Genomic DNA, 19,146 nt, shown 5'->3' with positions numbered 1-19,146 from the left:
AGCGCTATATAAATAAAACATTATTATTGTTATTTTTATTATTTCAAGTTAAACTAAACAAAAATGAGAAATACTGGTTTGGCAATTAGCTGAAATAAAGTAAGTCTGAGGTTTTAAAATGCAATTATTTTTTATAATTATTAATCAGAATAACAATTATAATTTTTCAAATGTTTTATTGTTTCATTTCAAATAACTTTTATTTTGTTCCAAGTAATGAAAATGTTTTATGATTTTAGTTTTAGTTAAAGATAATAACCCTTGTATTAACCCATTCTGTGTTTTAGACTGTTAGCCGGTGAGCTGGAAAGCTGGCTACAAATGATGCTGAGATGGTCACCTAAGGAGCGAGGCAAAGATTTAAAACAGCGGAGCAAAGACAGTCAGGATGGGGCCAAAGACTCGGAAGAGGATAATAAAGAAAGCAGTTCAGAAGCTGGAAAAGACTCGCCGAAAGCTTCCTGTTTCTGCTTCGATGAATTAAGCCGCATTCTGAACCTAAAGGTAGTCGAAGCTCTCATCAATGAAACGACCACAGTGTCGCATATAAACATGTCTAACGCGATCGTCTTTGTTTTTCCAGCTGGTCCACGTGCTCAACATGACCTCTGCTGAAATATTCACCTACTCGGTGGAGCCTCAAGAGGATGTGGCAGCTCTGCAGGAGCGAATCTCGCAGGACGCTCGCATTCCTCCGGCCAATCAGGAGCTGCTGCTGGAGGCGGGGCTTGCGCTTGAGCCGCACAACAGCATCATGCAGTGTGCAATCGACTATAGTGTATGTTTGGTGAAACAGCAACATTTTTAAAGGGGTCATCGGATGCCCATTTTCCACAAGTTTATATGATTCTTTAGGGTCTTAATGAAAAGTCTCTATACTTTGGTTAAAAATTCTCAATAGTATATTTTACCTTCAGCTCTGCAAAATATCAGCTCATTTTATCGCATGGGCCCTTTAAATGCAAATGAGCTCTGCTCGCCCCGCCCCTCTCTGCTGAGGGATTACGAGCTGTAATGTTTACTTTAGCCGCGTTTGTCAGCGAAACTTTACAACAGGCACATTATTAAGGAAGGCCATTTGCAAAGATACATAAAAACTCACTTCAGCTGTGGGTGAAGCTGCATCACGAATGATTCACACAAACATAGACGTATATGTGACCCTGGACCACAAAACCAGTCTTAAGTCGCTGGGGTATATTTGTAGCAATAGCCAAAAATACATAGTATGGGTCAAAGTTTTGGATTTTTCTTTTATGCCAAAAATCATTAGGAAATTAAGTAAAGATCATGTTCCATGAAGATTTTTTGTAAAATTCCTACTATAAATATATCAAAATGTAATTTTTGATTAGTTATATGCATTGTTAAGAACCAAATTTGGACAACTTTAAAGGTGATTTTCTCAGTATTTTGACTTTTTTGCATCCTCAGATTCCTGATTTTCAAATAGATGTATCTCGGCCAAATATTGTCCTATCCTAACAAACCACACATCAATAGAAAGCTTATCTATTGAGCTTTCATATGATGTATATATCTCAGTTTTGTAAAATGTAACCTTATGACTGGTTTTGTGGTCCAGGGTCACATATGTAGATCAGGATCGGCGCTTTCCTTTTAAAAACAAAAGTAACGTCAATCCTCTGCATCTTCAGCGGCTCAGATGTTGGGAGTAAATGACTGCTGCTATGTTCATTATTACATCCAACAACAGAACACCTCAATCACTCAATTAGAGTCTTCCCCTGCACCTGAGTCACACAATGGCGATCGGAGTCGGACAGTTTCAGCTCGGTGAGGGCGGGTCCAAGGTCAGGCGCTCATGTCAATCAACTGTGTTTTGTCACAACGACAAGAAGCTGAGAATGAGCTGATTTTAAAAAGGGGATATTACTTTTAAAAATTTAAAAAATAGCACTGGGTGGATTTTTATCATTGTAGGGTGGTTGTGTACACAAACTGCCAACACACATTAATGTACAAACAACATGGAAAAGTTAGTTTTGCATCCGATGACCCCTTTAAATGAAGCTGATTTTATTGACCCAGTTTATCCAGAGTGTTCATATCATTCAAATTGTTTTGTCTTTTGTTTGTTTAGATGATGGATACTCGGCGGGCAGACGAGCCCCTGGTTTTCCTGTTCGACCGTTCATGCAACAGCTATGAGCCTCAGTTTACGCCGCGTGTCCTTCCTGAGAACATTCGATTCGTCCGTGAGTTACTGTTGAATTGCAAGATGAAAACTCAGAGTTTACAGAAAAGAGTTGATATTTCACAGTTCCAATTTTCTTCTCAATTTTCAAGTTTATTTCTCACAATTCTGACTTATTTTGTATAAATAGCTTTTTAAAACAGGCTTTCATTTAAAAAAAAAATCACTATTAGTCAAGTCTCTTTTGCTCATCAAGCCTGCATTTTTTTGTTAAAAAAATACAGCAAAAGCTGTAATATTCTGAAATATTTTTACTATTCAAAATAACTAAAGCACTTGATATCCGTTCCAAATAATTAATTTTTATTTTTATTATTAGTTTTATTTAAACAAAGGGCACTTGACATTGTTTCCAAATAATTCTTATTATTAAAAAAAAAATAAGCACTTGATATGATTTCCAAATAATTAATACATTTTTTTATTAGTAGTAGTATTTTTTTATGAGCAATTGACAATCTTTCCGAATTATTATTATTAATAAAAAAATAAGCACTTGATATCCTTTCCAAATAATTCATTTATGAACATTATTATTGTTTAAAAAACAAGAAATTGATATCCTTTCCAAATAATTTATTTTATTCTTTTTTAAATTAGTATTATTTCTTTGAACAAGCAATTGACATTCTTTAATAATAATAATAATAATAATAATAATACTTATTATTATCATTATTATTATTATTATTATTATTATAATTATAAAAAAAACAGGCAATTTATATTCTTTTTACAATTTTTTTTTTCAAACGAGCAGTTGACATTCTTTCCAAATAATTATTATTATAAAAAAGCACTTGATAGCCTTTCCAAAAAAAAAAAAAAAAAAATTTATTAGTAGTATTATTATTCTTTTTTAAATAAGCACTTGACATTCTTTCAAAATCAGATTATTAGACTTTATGTCACTTTTCGTGAAGGATCATGTGACACTAAAGACTGGAGTAATGATGCTAAAAATTCGGCTTTGAAATCACAGGAATAAATTACATTTTAAAATATATTCAAATAGAAAACAGTTACTTTAAATACTAAAAATATTTCAAAATATTACTGTTTTTGCTGTGCTTTGAATCAAATAAATGCAGACTTGGTGAGCAGAAGAAACTATAAAATCTGGTAGTTTTTTTTTATAAAGGCACAATTACCTTATATAACCACATACATAAAAATATAGAATAAAAACTATGTTAACCCCTTAACCGTCACTCCCATTTTTGAACAGAGACGTGAAAATGAAGAATTCATTCTATTTTTATAATTCATGAACAAAAACATTTTGTAATATGATTTTGATGTACATTTTCCATGTTAATGCATTGTCTGATTTTAAAATGGTTTTCAAAAGATGAATTTTGAGATTTAAATGTTTCAGCTGATATATCATTTCTTATGATTTCTAAAGTGTGATAGGGAAATGGGCAACAAGGAAGTCTGTTTGTGACAAAGGTCAGAACTCCTGTTATGAAGTAGTTTTTTGAGGTGCTCTCTTGTCATTAAAAAATCTGTTATTTTTCCTACATAATTTGTAACACCAAAAATGTAGAATATCTATTAAGGAGCCTTAGACCTTTCCAACAATATACAGTTTGTCAAGATTAGATTAGGATTTATTTGTAAAATGATGAGGTAAACTTGGGCGTCCCACAGAGGGGACGGTAAATATTTTAGTCCATATTAAAAGAAAAGGCTGTTTGAAAGCATAAATATAATTTGACTTCCTCTCTTCTCTGTAACAAGTGTGTCTGAAACAGAATGTACAACAGCCCATTTTGTTTCTTGGGAAAACCACATTATTTCTGCCTTTCTCTAAAAGTGAATTTGCCTTTTTTGCATTCAGCTCGTCTCCCACACTTGTTCCCACCACACTATTTGTCCATGTCGGGTTTGTGTACATGACAATGCACATGCCTGTTTTACACAATGTTGTTAAATTTAACCAGGTGGTGGAAAACAAGCTAAAGTTGCATTATACAATTTCAAGACATTTTAAAGTATGCACAATAACAATACTGTTCATTAGTGCAGTATACAGTGGTGTGAAAAAGTGTTGGCCCCAGGGGAGTTGCTAGACCTAAAGCTCTACTGGGGCACAGGCCCCCATTACTCGTTAATTCAGTTGTTACATGTAGTTTAATGTCTTTATTTTGGGATTATCAATGTAAATTATAACTTAAATTTGAGATTTTACTGGGGCACAGCATATTTTTACTGGGGCACGTGCCCCAGTAAAAAGGGTCTAGCAACGCCCCTGGTTGGCCCCCTTAATGATTTTAAATTTTTTTGCATGTGTCGTCACACTTTAATGTTTCAGATCAAACTAATTTAAATATTACTCAAAGATAACACAAGTAAACACAACATGCAGTTTTTAAAAGAAGGACCTGAGTTCAGTTTCTCTAGCCACATCCAGGCCTGATTACTGCCACACCTGTTTGCAATCAAGAACTCACTTAAATAGGACCGGCCTGACAAAGTGAAGTAGACCAAAAGATCCTCAAAAGCTACACATCATGTTGAGATCCAAAGAAATTCAGGAACAAATAAGACAGAAAGTAACTGAGGTTATAAAGCCATTTCTAAAGCTTTGGGACTCCAGCGAACCACAGTGAGAGCCATTATCCACAAATGGCCAAAACATGGAACAGTGGTGAACCTTCCCAGGAGTGACCGACCAAAATAACCCCAAGAGTGCAGCGACGACTCATCCAAGAGGTCACAAAAGACCCCACATCAACATCTAAAGAACTGCAGGCCTCTCCTGCCTCAGTTAAGGTCAGTGTTCATGACTCCACCATAAGAAAGAGACTGGGCAAAAATGGCCTGCATGGCAGAGTTCCAAGACGAAAGCCGCTGCTGAGCAAAAAGAACATAAAGGCTCGTCTCAGTTTTGCTAGAACACATCTTGATGATCCCCAGTACTTTTGGGAAAATACTCTGTGGTCTGACAAGACAAAAGTTGAACTTTTTGGAAGATATGTGTCCCATTACATCTGGCGTAAAAGTAACACAGCATTTCAGAATAAGATCATACCAACAGTAAAATATGGTGGTGGAAGTGTGATGGTCTGGGGCTGTTTTGCTGCTTCTGGACCTGGAAGACTTGCTGTGATAAATGAAACCATGAATTCTGCTGTCTACCAAAAAATCCTGAATGACAATGTGTGGCCATCTGTTCGTGACCTCAAGCAGGTTCTGCAGCAGGACAATGATCCAAAACACACCAGCAAATCCACCTCTGAATGGCTCAAGAAAAACTAAATGAAGACTTTGGAGTGGCCTAGTCAAAGTCCTGACCTGAATCCTATTGAGATGCCGTGGCATGACTTCAAAAAGGCAGTTCATGCTCAAACCCTCCAATGTGGCTGAATTACAACAATTCTGCCAAGATGATTGGGCCAGAATTCCTGCACAGCGCTGTAACAGACTCACTGCAAGTTATTGCAAACGCTTTCAATGACGTTTGACAGTTGTTGCTGCTAAGGGTGGCCCAACTAGTTAAGTTTAGGGGACAAACACTTTTTCACACAGGGCCATGTGGGTTTGGATTTTGTTTTCCCTTCATAATAAAAAACTTCATTCAAAAACTGCATGTTGTGTTTACTTGTGCTATCTTTGATTAATATTTAAATTTGTTTCATGATCTGAAACATTAATGTGTGACAAACATGCAAAAAAAAAATAATAATAACAACAACAATCAGGAAGGGGGCCAACACTTTTTCACGCCACTGTATAAGAAGAGACACTAAACTAATCTGTGTGTTTGTTATATAGAGAACGAGCCCAAACGCATGCTGCCCTACAGCTCCCAGAGACGCACATGGGGTCAAGCGTGGCAAACCATCCGTGCGCTGAAGGAGGACTGGCAGAGACTGCAGCAAGGCCAGAAAGTAGCCATGTAAGACGAGAAGCGCTCTGTAAGAGCTAAAGCTGATGTGAGAAACTGTAAGTGACTCGTTTGCTCTTTGTGTTCCAGCATGAGTCTCCTCAGACATAACGGCACGCTGTCAAAGCAGAAGAACGAGATGGTGTCCATGCACCAGAGGTTAAAAGCCACGCTGGAGTTCTTCAGCACCAGTTTGCACATCGACATCGACAAATACCAAGAGCAGAGAGCAACAGGCATCGGTATGAAACACTAGGGTACTGCTTATTAAAAGCTGTTTGTGAGTTTTACATGACACCCAGTTATTATCTTGGAAAATAAAATGGTTATTTAATAATTGAATCTAATTGTATGTGAAAATATATTAACTTTTAATCAAATTATTAGTGAGGGAGTTATTAGCTATTTCTGTAATTTATTCTGTTATTATAATCAGTTTTTTTTTTTTAAATAAGCTTGATATCCTTTCCAAATAAGTTTTTTTTAATTATTAGTATTATTATTTTTTTAAATAAGCTCTTGACATTCTTTCCAAAAAAATATTTAAATATAATTATTATCCTTTGCAAATAACTAATAAATTTTTTTCTATTATTATTATATTTTTTAATTGAGGACTTGCCATTCTTTCCAAATAATTATTATTTTAAAAAATAGCACTTGATATATTTTCCAAATATTTTATTCTATATATGTGACCCTGGACCACAAAACCAGTCATAAGGTTAAATTTGACAAAACTGAGATGTATACATCATATGAAAGCTCAATAAATAAGCTTTCTATTGATGTATGGTTTGTTAGGATAGGACAATATTTGACTGAGATACATCTATTTGAAATCAGAAATCTGAGGATGCAAAAAAATCAAAAAGACTGAGAAAATCACCTTTAAAGTTGTGCAAATTAGGTTCTTAACAATGCATATTACAAATCAAAAATTACATTTTGATGCTTACAGTAGAATTTTACAAAAAATCTCCATGGAACATGAACTTTACTTAATTTCCTAATGATTTTTGACATAAAAGAAAAATCAATAATTTTGACCCATGCAATGTATTTTTGGCTATTGCTACAAATATACCCCAGCGACTTAAGACTGGTTTTGTGGTCCAGGGTCACATATTATTTTTAAATAAGTACTTGACATTCTTCCTAAATAATTATTAAAAAATTAGCACTCGATATCCTTTCCAAATAATATTTTTTTTAAATAACCACTTGACATTCTTTTGAAAGTAATTATTATTGAAAAATGTATGGAAAAAAAATAAGCACGTGATATCCCTTCAAAATAATTATTATTAAAAAAAAAATAAACACTTGATATCCTTTCCAAATTATATTTTTCTTAGTAGTAGTATTATTTTTTTAAACTAAGAACTTGAAATTCTTGAAAATTAATTTAAATTAATTTATAAAATAAGCACTTAACATTCTTTCCAAATAATTATTTTTGAAAAAATAAGCACTTGATATCCTTTTCAAATAATTAATTTTATTTTTTCATTATTAGTATTGTTTTTTTTAACTAAGCACTTGACATTTTTACCAAATAGTTATTTAAAAAAATAAGCACCTTTCCAAATAATTCATTCATTACAAATAATTAACAAGGAAGATAAAAGTTGATTATCAGTTATTAATTAATTATTATTTAGCATATAAGTTATTTATGCTATTTATTTTATTATATATATTAATATATCCATTGATTATTAACGAAAAAGAAATGAAAATCCTTTCCAAATAATTAATTTTATATATATATATATATATATATTTTATATATATTTTATTATATATTTAAATAAGCACTTGACATTTTTCAAATAATTATTATTGAAAAAAATAAGCACTTGATATCCTTTCTAAATAATTACAAATAATTAGCAAGGAAGATAGTAAAAATTTGTTATTTATTGTTATCATCTATATTTATAATATAAGCACTTAATATCCTTTCCAAATAATTAATTTTATTTTTTCATTATTTTTTAAGTGACCACTTTCTTCATATTCTTTACAAATAATTACTATTAAAAAATTAGCTCTTAAGCTATCATTATAAAAAAAACTTTTAACATCCTTTCCAAATAATGAATTTATTATTATTATTTTTTATGTTTTCAAGCTTCTGAAAAATTATTGAGCGTCTGGAGAGAAATGGAGCAAACTGCCCTGGACTGCGGACAGGTAAGAAGAGCGTATGTGTGATTTCATACCGTCAGCCGTCCCAGTGATCCCAGCTAATGTTTATGCTGTTGTAATGTGTGTGTGTCAGACAGAAGACGTGAATAAACTGGAGGAGGAGATGATGACCCTTCAGACTGATATCGTGGACCTGCAGAGACAGCCGTGGAGGAGTGGAGAGGCTTTAGAGACGCTGTAAATTAACACACACACTCTCTCATACTCATACTACTCTCATGTTAGTCATACCCATGACGGAATGATTGGTATGAGGCCGGCGATATCAGTTTAAATGACGAATTATAAACAGTGAGAAATAGTAAAAATATTAGCATTGATATTAATCTTATTACATTATTTTTATATTTCATACATTTGTTTCACTGCAATTTGCGAGGACTGTTCAAAACGAAAATCTTAAACTTAAATGCAGGTGATTATTTCATAATCATATTTAATAGATCAGGCTTTTATTCATTCTATTATAATCAGCTATTTATTTTTTTGTAAATTTGTTTATTGTATTGTAAATACATTTGTTATTTTTAAAAAGAAGCACTTGACATCGTTTCAAAATTATAATTTTTTTTTATTATTAGTAATATATTTTTGAAATAAGCACTTGACATTCTTTTCAAATAAGTATTATTTTAAAAATTAGGACTTGTTTTCTTTTCCAAATAATAATTTTATTAATTTCGTTTTGTTTGTTTTTTTAAATACGCACAACATTCTTTTAAATAATAATTATAAAAAAAAAATAAACACTTAATATCCTTTCCAAATATTTTTTTTATTAGTTTTTTTTTTTTTTTTTTTTAAATAAGCACTTGACATTCTATCAAAAATAATTATTCTTTTAAAAATTAGGACTTATTTTCTTTTCAAAATAATCAATTTTATTATTTGTTTCAATATGCACTTGACTTTTTTTTTTTTTCAAATAATTATTTAAAAAAATAAGCACTTGATATCCTTTCCAAATATATATATTTTTCATTATTAGTATTTTTTTAAACAACCACTTGACATTCTTTCGAAATAATAATTATTTTAAAAATTATGACTTGTTTTCCAAATAATTAATTTTTTTATTTTTATTATGCATTTGTATGGAAGCCCGTTTCCGCCAGGTCAGTAAAAAATTCATGCCTTAAAAAGTCGAAATTATGAGATAAAGTCGAAATTATGACTTAAGTTATAATTACGAGATAAAAAGTCGAAATTATGACTTAAACACATTGTTTACATGACCACTTCACGCCTTCCGTTGAATCACGATTCGCCATACGCCTTTGAAGTTCCGTTTCCAGGAGTGTTCTAATGTTCTAATGATAAACGGGACATTCCAGAACGAATTACCTTGGCTTAAAACAGTTTGGAGCTCCAAGTTTAGTTTCGACATAGTAAGTCATAATTTCGACTTTTTAAGTCATAATTTCGACTTTATCTCGTAATTATGACTTAAGTATGTCATAATTTCGACTTTTTAAGGCATGGATTTTTTTCTGACCTGGCGGAAACGGGCTTCCATGAATTTGAGATTTATTCCAAATAATTATTGTTAAAAAAATCAACTTGATATCCTTTACAAAAATATTTTCAATTTTTTTTTTTAAATAAGCACTTGACATACTTTCCAAATAATTATATAAAAAAATAAGCATAAGATAGCCTTTCCAAATAACTTTTTTTCATCATTATTATTATTTTTTTAATAAGCCCTTGATATTCTTTCCAAATAATTATTATTATTAAAAAGCAATTGATATTTTTTCCAAATAATTAATTTTATATTTTTATAAAATTGTGTTCGATGACATAATGATTGATGTGAGGTTGGCAATATCAATTGAAACGATAAATCATCAACAATGATAAATATAAAAAATAATAGTATTGATATTAATGTGATTACATTATTGCTTTATATTTCATACATTTGTTTCATTGCAATTTTCTGACTGTTCAAAAAACAAAAAAAAACCTTAAATGCAGGTGATTATTTCATAATCACATTTGATATATCAGGCTTTTATATCTTGTATAGTCTGACAGAGTGAGAATATAAAAGCACAAAACACCTCAATTTTATCCGGAGGAACAAACTGAGCAAAAATATACAATTGGGTGCATTTTCCCTGCTAAAAATTCCAGCCCTTTATACATTTTCTAAATAATTGTATTGTTATTTTTTTTAAATAAGCATTTGATATCCTTTCCAAATAATGAATTTTTTTTTTCATTATTTTTTTTAAATAAGCATTTGACATTCTTTCCAAATAATTATTACAAAATAAGCACTTGATATCCTTTCCAAATAATTGCATAATATAATTATTATTTTTTTAAATAAGAATTTGACATTCTTTTAAAATAATTATTTAAAAAGTTATTATTATTTTTTTAATAACACATTTGACATTCTTTCTAAATATTTATTATACAAAATAAGCACTTATACTTAAGATATCCTTACCAAATAATGTATTAATTTATTATTATTATTTAAAAAAACAAGCACTTGTTATCCTTAAAGTAATGCCTAAATTTAAATAAAAATATTAAAAAATAATAGTATTGATATTAATATTACTACATTATTTTTTTTACATTTCATACATTTGTCTTATTGGAATTTGCCAGGACTGTTAAAAAAAAAATCTTAAATGCAGGTTATTATTTTATAATCATATTTGATACATCAGGATTTTATGTCTTATATAGTGGGAATACAAGAGAAAAACACCTCAGTTTTATTCAGAGGCCCAAACTGAGCAAATTGGGGATTGTGTGCGTTTTTTAGCAAAGTTTTGATCATGTTGATCATTCAAATAAGATACAGTAGACTTTATATTAAACTCCTGAATATCCTTCAAAGATTCAGTGCCATAAACGTCACAAACCAAGTGTGGCTATAATCTGACACCTCATAAACCTGACTTTGTTTCCAAGCAGACTGATATAAATTACCTGCATACGATCGCACTCACCTGTGTTGTGTTTTGCAGTGAGGTGAAGGCCATGGAGCTCTTTCGTAAACTCAGAGAGAAACCCAGAGGTAAGACACACGCTCTTAAACATCCTCAGGACACACCGATCCGTCACGTGATCTGAAAGTCTCTTTGTGTCTCCAGAGCAGCGCAGCATGGGCGACTGTCAGGAAGTCATCAAACTGGTGGTTCAGGCCGTACAGTTCTACGAGAGGAAGTTACGGGACTTTTACACACACCTGAGGTTGGCTTCTGTGTGATATTTAATCAGATTTCATTACAAAATTTGTCTACAGACACAACATCCTTGTTTTGACGGATATGATATATGTGCTGTTTCCAACCTTGCTGTCTACATAGGAAGCTTCGTTCTAAGGCAGCAGTCTAACAAGTATTGAATTTCAAAGGTGACTGAGTAAAACATTTGTGTTGCTAACATATCAACACAATAAGCCATATATTATAGTTCACAAAAACAGGACAAAATAGTTAGAGTGTTTTTACAGCGTGTCGCCAATCGGCCAAATCGGCGGCAATGAGCGTAAACTAAACTACTGAACCGAAACGTGCAAATTTTGCTGATTATTGCTGCTTAAAATGGTCAATTATTGTAATGTTTTGGGCTGTACTCATAGATCAGACTGGGAAAAACATGGAGTACTATAAAATGCCAAAAGTTATAACAAATCAAGGAGAACAGTGCCAAAAATGAAGGAACAAAACATGTTTGTGGTTGGCCAAATTGAACAAGCATTTCCAGGGCTAAAATCTTGACAACATTCGTGTTTGTTCTTATCATTTCCGGTCAGGTAGGTGAAATATTAGGCTTATATATTAATTAATACTGCTTGTACGTATCTCTACCAGCTATTAACTTTAGTTTGTCAAGATATCGAACCCCTTCCTGCTCACTAAGTCCTTCTCTATATGATTTAGCAGCTTCCACACGTTTTTTACGTGTTTTAGACCCCATGAATTAGCAGAACAACGTATTCAATAATACATTTACCATGCGATCAATGTTGTCGTTTACATCCGAGTATCGCCAATATGGCCAAATCAATGTGAAGAGTGCCAAAAAAGGAGAAACAAAAGATGTTTGTGGTTGGCCAAATTGAACGAATTTCCAGGGCTAAAGTCTTGATAACATTTATGTTTGTTCTTATAATTTCCGGGCAGGTAGGTGAAATATTAGGCTTATATCTTAATTAATACTGCTTGTACACATCTCTACCACCTATTAACTTTAGTTTGTCAAGATATTGCACCCTTTCCTGCTTACAAAGTCCTTCTTGGTACGATTTAGCAGTTTTCACACGTTTTTTTCCCCTTGGTTCTAGACAGCATAAATTAGTATTCAGTGTTCAGTGCTACATTTACCATGCAATCCATGCTGTTGTTTACATCCAAGTATCGCCAATATGGCCATGCATCCGGGTAACTGACCAAATAGTGACTGAGTAAACCATTTGTGTGCTGCTAAAATATCAACATAATAAGCCAATTATTATATTAAACAGATAGAAGACAAAATAGTTCATTTGATTAAATTCTTATCTCCAAATTATCCTCACAGTGAATAACACATTTGATGTTTGGCATACAGAAGCAATACTTCATTTTTGTACCTTTTGATGAACTTCACATCAGCAGAACATCGGTGATGCTTTACAATGAAGCAGACATAGTAATGTTGTCAAAAGCACCTGTATTTTAGTACTAAAAATCATAAAAAAACGTAAAATACCGACTGAATTCGGTACACGCTGATTGTCTGCCGCTGTGAAACCCTCCAGCGTGTATTTGTGCGTAGGTTGCCAGGTCTGCCCAACAAAATAATCCTAATTGCTAATCGCAACCAGTCCAAAACAAGACCAGTCGCGTTTTTTTTTCCTCGGGTTCACCTTGTCGAAATGGCAAGGTAGAGATCGCTTTAACCCGTGAAATGAATAAAATAGCCCATGGAAATGGTGTAAAAGTAGCTAATTTCCTAAAAACTTGGCAACACAGGCTCTCTCTGTGAAGCGCGTCAACAGATTCTATTTACGTATTTTTTAAATGATGAACTCTGTAGCCAATCACAGACATGTTTGTTGAGCGTGAGAACGCAGGTGTTCAATCAAATTGTCAAAAGCAACGGTATTTCGATAGACAAGGCAAGGTGAAATTGATAAAAAAATGCAAATATACGTACTCAATTCGGTAACAAATGATATACAGTAGCTTTAAAATCCTCCCGCGCGTTTTTGTGTAAGCTCTGTGTGAAGAGTGTACGCGGTTTCTAATTACAACGTGTTTGTCAAAGTGGTGAGCGTTGTAGCCAATCACAGAGCATGGATGTTAAGCGTGAGAACGCAGTGGCCAATCAGAGACGTTCAAGATTGCGTTAGTCAAAACGCTCACGAATGTTTTCATAATGACCATCAAAGTATAATCGCGATGTTATAAGACATTCAGTGTGTTGTATGATTATATGTGACCCTGGACCACAAAATTTAAGTTAGACGGGTATATTTGTAGCAATAGCCAATAGTACACTGTGGGTTAAAATTAATTTTTCTTTAATGCCAAAAATCGTTAGGATATTAAGTAAAGATCATGTTCCATGAAGATGTTTGTGAATTTCCTACTGTAGTTATATCAAAACTTAATTTTTGATTAGTAATATGCATTGCTAAGAACTTCATTTGGAGAACTTTAAAGGCGATTTTCTCAATATTTTGATTATATTTTGCACCCTCAGATTCTAGATTTTCCAATCTCAGCCAAAATGTCTCATATTCTAACAAACCATACATCAATGGAGAGCTTATTTATTCAGCATACAGATGATGTATAAATGTCAATTTTCGAAAAATTGACCCTTATGACCGGATTTGTGGTCCAGGGTTAATTATTAAGATTTAGTAATTAAAATAATTATTCAATTTAATTAAATTGAGCTGAATAGACATTATGGTCCTATGTAGATGGATTTTGGAACATTTGCAACAATATTTTTCGTTTTCAAATAAAATAATTTGAGTAGTTTATTAATTAGGTACTGAGAACTGTAAAATTGAACAAGTATATCATAACAACAATACTAGGAAGGCAGCTGAGGTTTTGAAACAGATCTATTTATGTTCATATCTACTTATTCTGTATCTTAATGCATTGAAAATTTACAAATTAGTATGGAATTTGTACCTTTAACTTAATCATTGCAATGTTTTTTTTTATATATAGAATGACTTGTTCAGTAATCAAATGTATAAAAAAAAAGTATGTGCATGTGTGTGTTTGTGTGCAGTAAGACGATGGTGTGCCGTCAGAGAGTTCTGGAGCTGTTGCCTCGTGTAGAAGGGATGGTGAGTGCAATGGCCCGCAGTGAGAAACAACTGCTCCACCTCCAGGAGAAGAGACAGAAGGAGCTGTGGAACCTGCTCAAAGTGGCCTGTGTATGCATACTACTCATACTACATCTACAGTATGCATGCATACACATGCACACAGTGTGTTTGACCTGAGCTTGTGTGTTTCAGAGTAAGGTTCGTAGTCCAGTAAGCGGCAGTCCAGATGGAGGACGAACTCCACCTGCTCCTGCACACCCTCTGATGTCCCACAGACCGTCTGACACACCGCAAACGTGAGTCCAGCTTCAACACGGGTGAGACAAACTTTGCATTGATTTGCATGTTTCCATCATGAGTGTTCCTCTCTCGTTTGTGTTCAGAGACGAGTCTCAGCTTGTGATCGAGGAGAGCAAGATGTTCGAGAACCGCCTACAGAGTTTAGTCCAAGACACCATTCAGGAAACAGAGACCAGCATGCAGGTAATTCATTTGAGAAATAGTTTATAGTCAATAATTAAAATCTGCTCAAATATCCTCACCCTCAGAGCATCAAAGATGTACAGGGATGTGCCAAACAATTTGAATATCTGGGGAAAGTCTGTTTATTTCAATCATTTGTTTCAAAAAGTGAAACTTGTATGTTGTATTAGTTCACTACACACAAAGTGAAATATTTCAAGCCTTTATTTGTTTCAATTTTGATGATTATGGATTTAAGTATTTAAAATCCAGTATTTCATAAAATTAGAATAGTTCATGTGACCAATAAAAAAGGATCTTAAACAAATGTTGGCCTTCTGAAAAGTGTTTTATTATGATCTTCAGTACTTTGGGCCTCCTTTTGCACTAATTCTAGCATCAAGGCGGCGATCAGCCTTTGACACAGTTGAGGTCTTCTGGAGCCCAAGTTCCTTTGATATTGGCCTTCAGCTTGTCTGCATTTCGGGGTCTCTGTTCCCCCATCTTCCAATTGACAATACCCCATTGGGGTTTAAGTCAGGCCAGTTTGCCGGCCAATCAAGTACAGTTATTCCATGGCTATTAAACCAGGTTCTGGTAGTTTTGGATTTGTGGGCAGGTGCCAAATTCTGCTGGAAAATAAAATCATCATCTCCAAAAAGCTTGATTATACATCAAGCCACTCCTGAACCAAAAACAACGCCAGAAGCGTCTGTGCTGGGCTAAGGAGAAAAAGTACTGGTCTGTTGCCCAGTGGTCCCAAGTCCTGTTTTCAGATGAAAGCAAATTTTGCATTTCATTTGGAAATCAAGGTCCCAGAGTCTGGAGGAAGACCGGAGAGGCACAAAAGTCAAGCTGCTTAAAGTCCAGTGTTTAGTTTCCACAGTCAGTGATGGTTTGAGGAGCATGTCATCTGCTGCTGTGGCTCCATTGACTGTGGACTTGATAAAAGACAACGCAGCTGTCTACCAGTTAATTTTAGAGCACTTCATGCTTCCTGCTGCTGACAAGCTTTTCGGGAGATGATGACTTTATTTTCCAGCAGGATTTGGCACCTGCCCACAAAGCCAAAACTACCAGTACCTGGTTTAATAGCCATGGAATAACTGGACTTGATTGAAAATCTATGGGGTATTGTCAAAAGGAAGGTGAGGGAACAGAGACCCCAAAATGCAGACGAGCTGTAGGCCAATATCTCAGCAACTTGGGCTCCATAACACCTCAACTGTGTCAAAGACTGATCACCGCCTTGATGCTGGAATTAGTGCAAAAGGAGGCCCAACAAAGTACTGAGGACATAATACATCAACACTTTTCAGAAGGCCAACATTTGTTTACATTTGTCACATGGAATATTCTAATTTTGTGAAATACTGGATTTTTATTTTTTTTTGTCTTTAATCCATAATCATCAAAATTGAAACAAATAAAGTCTTGAAACATTTCACTTTGTGTGTAGTGAACTAATACAACATACAAGTTTCACTTTTTGAAAGAAATTATTGAAATAAATGGACTTTCCCTCGATATTCTAATTTTTTGGCACATACCTGTAGATGAGTTTGTTTCTTCATCAGATTTGGAGAAATGCTGCATTTCATCACTTGCTCACCAATGGCAGTGAATGGGTGCCGTCAGAATGGGAGTCTAAACAGCTGATAAAAACATCACAATAATCACAAAACAAGTAATCCACACCGCTCCAGTCCATCAGTTAACATCGTGAGAAGACAAAAGATGCATGTTTGTAAGAAACAAATCCATCATTAAGAGGTTTTAACTTCTAAGTCCATAATTCATAATAACACTTCCTCCAGTGAAAAAAGCAGTCTAAAACAGCTCTAAACAAATATGTAGATGAATCTTGATGTGAGAGACAACAGGAGATGGACCTTTTCAGTGGAGAAAGCGTTAATATGGATTATGTACGCATATTTTTAGCTGGAAGCAGCGGTTTGAAGTTAAAAACATTTTAATGATGTATTTACTTCTTACAAACATGCAGCTTTAGGTCTTCTTAAGATGTTAACTGTTGAACTGGAGTGGTGTGGATTATTGTGATGTTTTCATCAGCTGTTTGGACTCTCATTCTGACGGCACCCATTCACTCCAGAGGATCCACTGGATGAGCAACTGATGGAATGCTACATTTCTCCAACTCTGTTGAAGAAATAAACTCTCATGAAACATATCCAATTATATTCATCACCAACATTCATCTCTTTCTGTTTCAGATGCTGAGAGAGTGGAAGTGGTTGAACGGAGGGCAGGATTTGGCTTGATGTCACTGGTTGCCAACTGTTCTATCTGCTCATATGAGAGCATTTGTCAGGGAATAAAACTCTTGCCTCAAAAGCGAACAAACATAATGCTGCACTGCCACCAGTTGGAGGAAAAACGATACTGCATGCAGTAGTGAAATCATTTCTTACCTTTAACAGGTTATAAACCCTTAAATATAGTTGTTTAATCATTTATGTTAATCAGAATACTTGACAATTTTTACAGCCTTTCTGATGTTTCCTATGCAAATGTCTCTTCAGATTTTTTGCGCATTCAGTTGTGTACTATAAATGTTGCTTGCGCTGTTGCTCATTTGTAAGTCGCTTTGGATAAATGCATCTGCTTATTGAACAAATGCAAATGTAAATCCATCAGTTCCTCATTACCTCAGTGTGACTAGATAGACCAGGTGTCTGATCACTCAGTAGGTGTCAATGTATAAATGTGGACATTTGTTATTGTTTTTGTTCTTCATGGTGTTATGATAAAACATAAACCTGTCCAGATCAACTTATAAAATATGTAAAGCAGTTTCAGTTAGAAAAAATATTTTTATATGCTGTGGTTTTTTTACACCCAAAAAAATTTAAATAAAATGTTGTGTCCAACTATTATGTGTTCTTGTTTTTTAGTTTAATTTTATTAAATGTAAACATTTTAAAAAACTTTTTCATACTTTAACTTCTGAAATATATCTAAAGTTTCTCTAGAGAGAAAAAATAGCAAGTTTTTATTACAATTTAGATTAGTTTTTTGTTTGTTTTTGTTTTAATATTAAAGCTTTGGTAATTTTTAATTTTGTTTTTAAATATTTATGTATATTTTTTATTATTATATTATATGTATTATTATTTTAGTACATCTATGGTTTTACTTTTAGTAAACTATAATAACACTGATGTACAGGGCTTTTTACTTACAAAAAAAAGTTTATATACATGATGTGTTTGCTTGCTAAAAGGGATAAAAAAGCAAACGGAAATAAGGTTTTGTTCAGACAACGCCTGAAATATATCTAAAGTTGGATGGAAATTATTTTTATATGCTGAGTGAAAAAGATTTCACCTTTCCTTTGATGCACAGCAGCATTATTCATATAAGTTTTTATTACAATTTTGAATTTGTTTTTATTTTTAGATTTTGTTTTTGTTTTGCTTTGGTAATTTTTTTTAATATTCTTTTTAAATATTTATGTATATTTTTATTATTATATTATATTTATATTATTATTTTAGTACATCTATGGTTTTACTTTGAGTTAACTATAATAACACTGATGTATAAAAAGTTTTGTGTTTGTTTTCTAGTGTAATTTATAAGATTTTTTTTATATACATGACGTGTTTGCTTTCTAAAAAGGATAAAAAGCAAATGAAAGTAAGGTTTTGTTCAGACAACTTCTGAAATATATCTAAAGTTGGATGGAAATTATTTTATATGCTCAGAGAAAAAAAATAGCACATTTAGTATCAAGATTTTATTACAATTTTGAATTTGTTTTTATTTGTAGATTTTGTTTTCATTTTAACATTAAAGCTTTGGTCATTTTTAATATTGTTTTTAAACATGTCTGTATATTTTTTTATTATACTATATTATTATTTTAGTACATCTATGGTTTTACTTTGAGTTAACTATAACACTGATGTACAGGGCTTTTTACTCAAAAGTTTTGTGTTTATGTTTTCTAGTGTAATTTCTATAGTTTTTTTTATATACTTGACGTGTTTGCTTTCTAAAAAGGATAAAAAGCAAATGAAAATAGGGTTT

At 32.9% G+C, this 19,146-nt stretch overlaps 1 protein-coding gene across 1 annotated transcript in view; it reads left to right on the top strand.

Annotated features, from left to right (window-relative positions):
- Positions 1-17,987, top strand: part of ikbkb (inhibitor of nuclear factor kappa B kinase subunit beta) — a 51,536-nt gene extending 33,549 nt beyond the window's left edge. Inside the window, exons 10-22 of the mRNA XM_073818861.1 lie at positions 288-504; positions 584-778; positions 2,105-2,219; positions 5,999-6,122; positions 6,201-6,352; positions 8,248-8,309; positions 8,398-8,501; positions 11,318-11,367; positions 11,444-11,543; positions 14,592-14,739; positions 14,824-14,927; positions 15,015-15,114; positions 17,328-17,987. Coding sequence (XP_073674962.1) covers positions 288-504; positions 584-778; positions 2,105-2,219; positions 5,999-6,122; positions 6,201-6,352; positions 8,248-8,309; positions 8,398-8,501; positions 11,318-11,367; positions 11,444-11,543; positions 14,592-14,739; positions 14,824-14,927; positions 15,015-15,114; positions 17,328-17,375 — 1,519 coding nt within the window. The 3' untranslated portion in view covers positions 17,376-17,987. The remainder of the gene's footprint in view (positions 1-287; positions 505-583; positions 779-2,104; positions 2,220-5,998; positions 6,123-6,200; positions 6,353-8,247; positions 8,310-8,397; positions 8,502-11,317; positions 11,368-11,443; positions 11,544-14,591; positions 14,740-14,823; positions 14,928-15,014; positions 15,115-17,327) is intronic.
- The last annotated feature ends 1,159 nt before the right edge of the window (positions 17,988-19,146 follow it).

The sequence above is a fragment of the Garra rufa genome, chromosome 15 (assembly GCF_049309525.1).
Source record: "Garra rufa chromosome 15, GarRuf1.0, whole genome shotgun sequence".
Classification (NCBI taxonomy): domain Eukaryota; kingdom Metazoa; phylum Chordata; class Actinopteri; order Cypriniformes; family Cyprinidae; genus Garra; species Garra rufa.
Note: the sequence above shows the minus strand (reverse complement) of the source record. Positions and strands in the feature narration are given on the sequence as shown.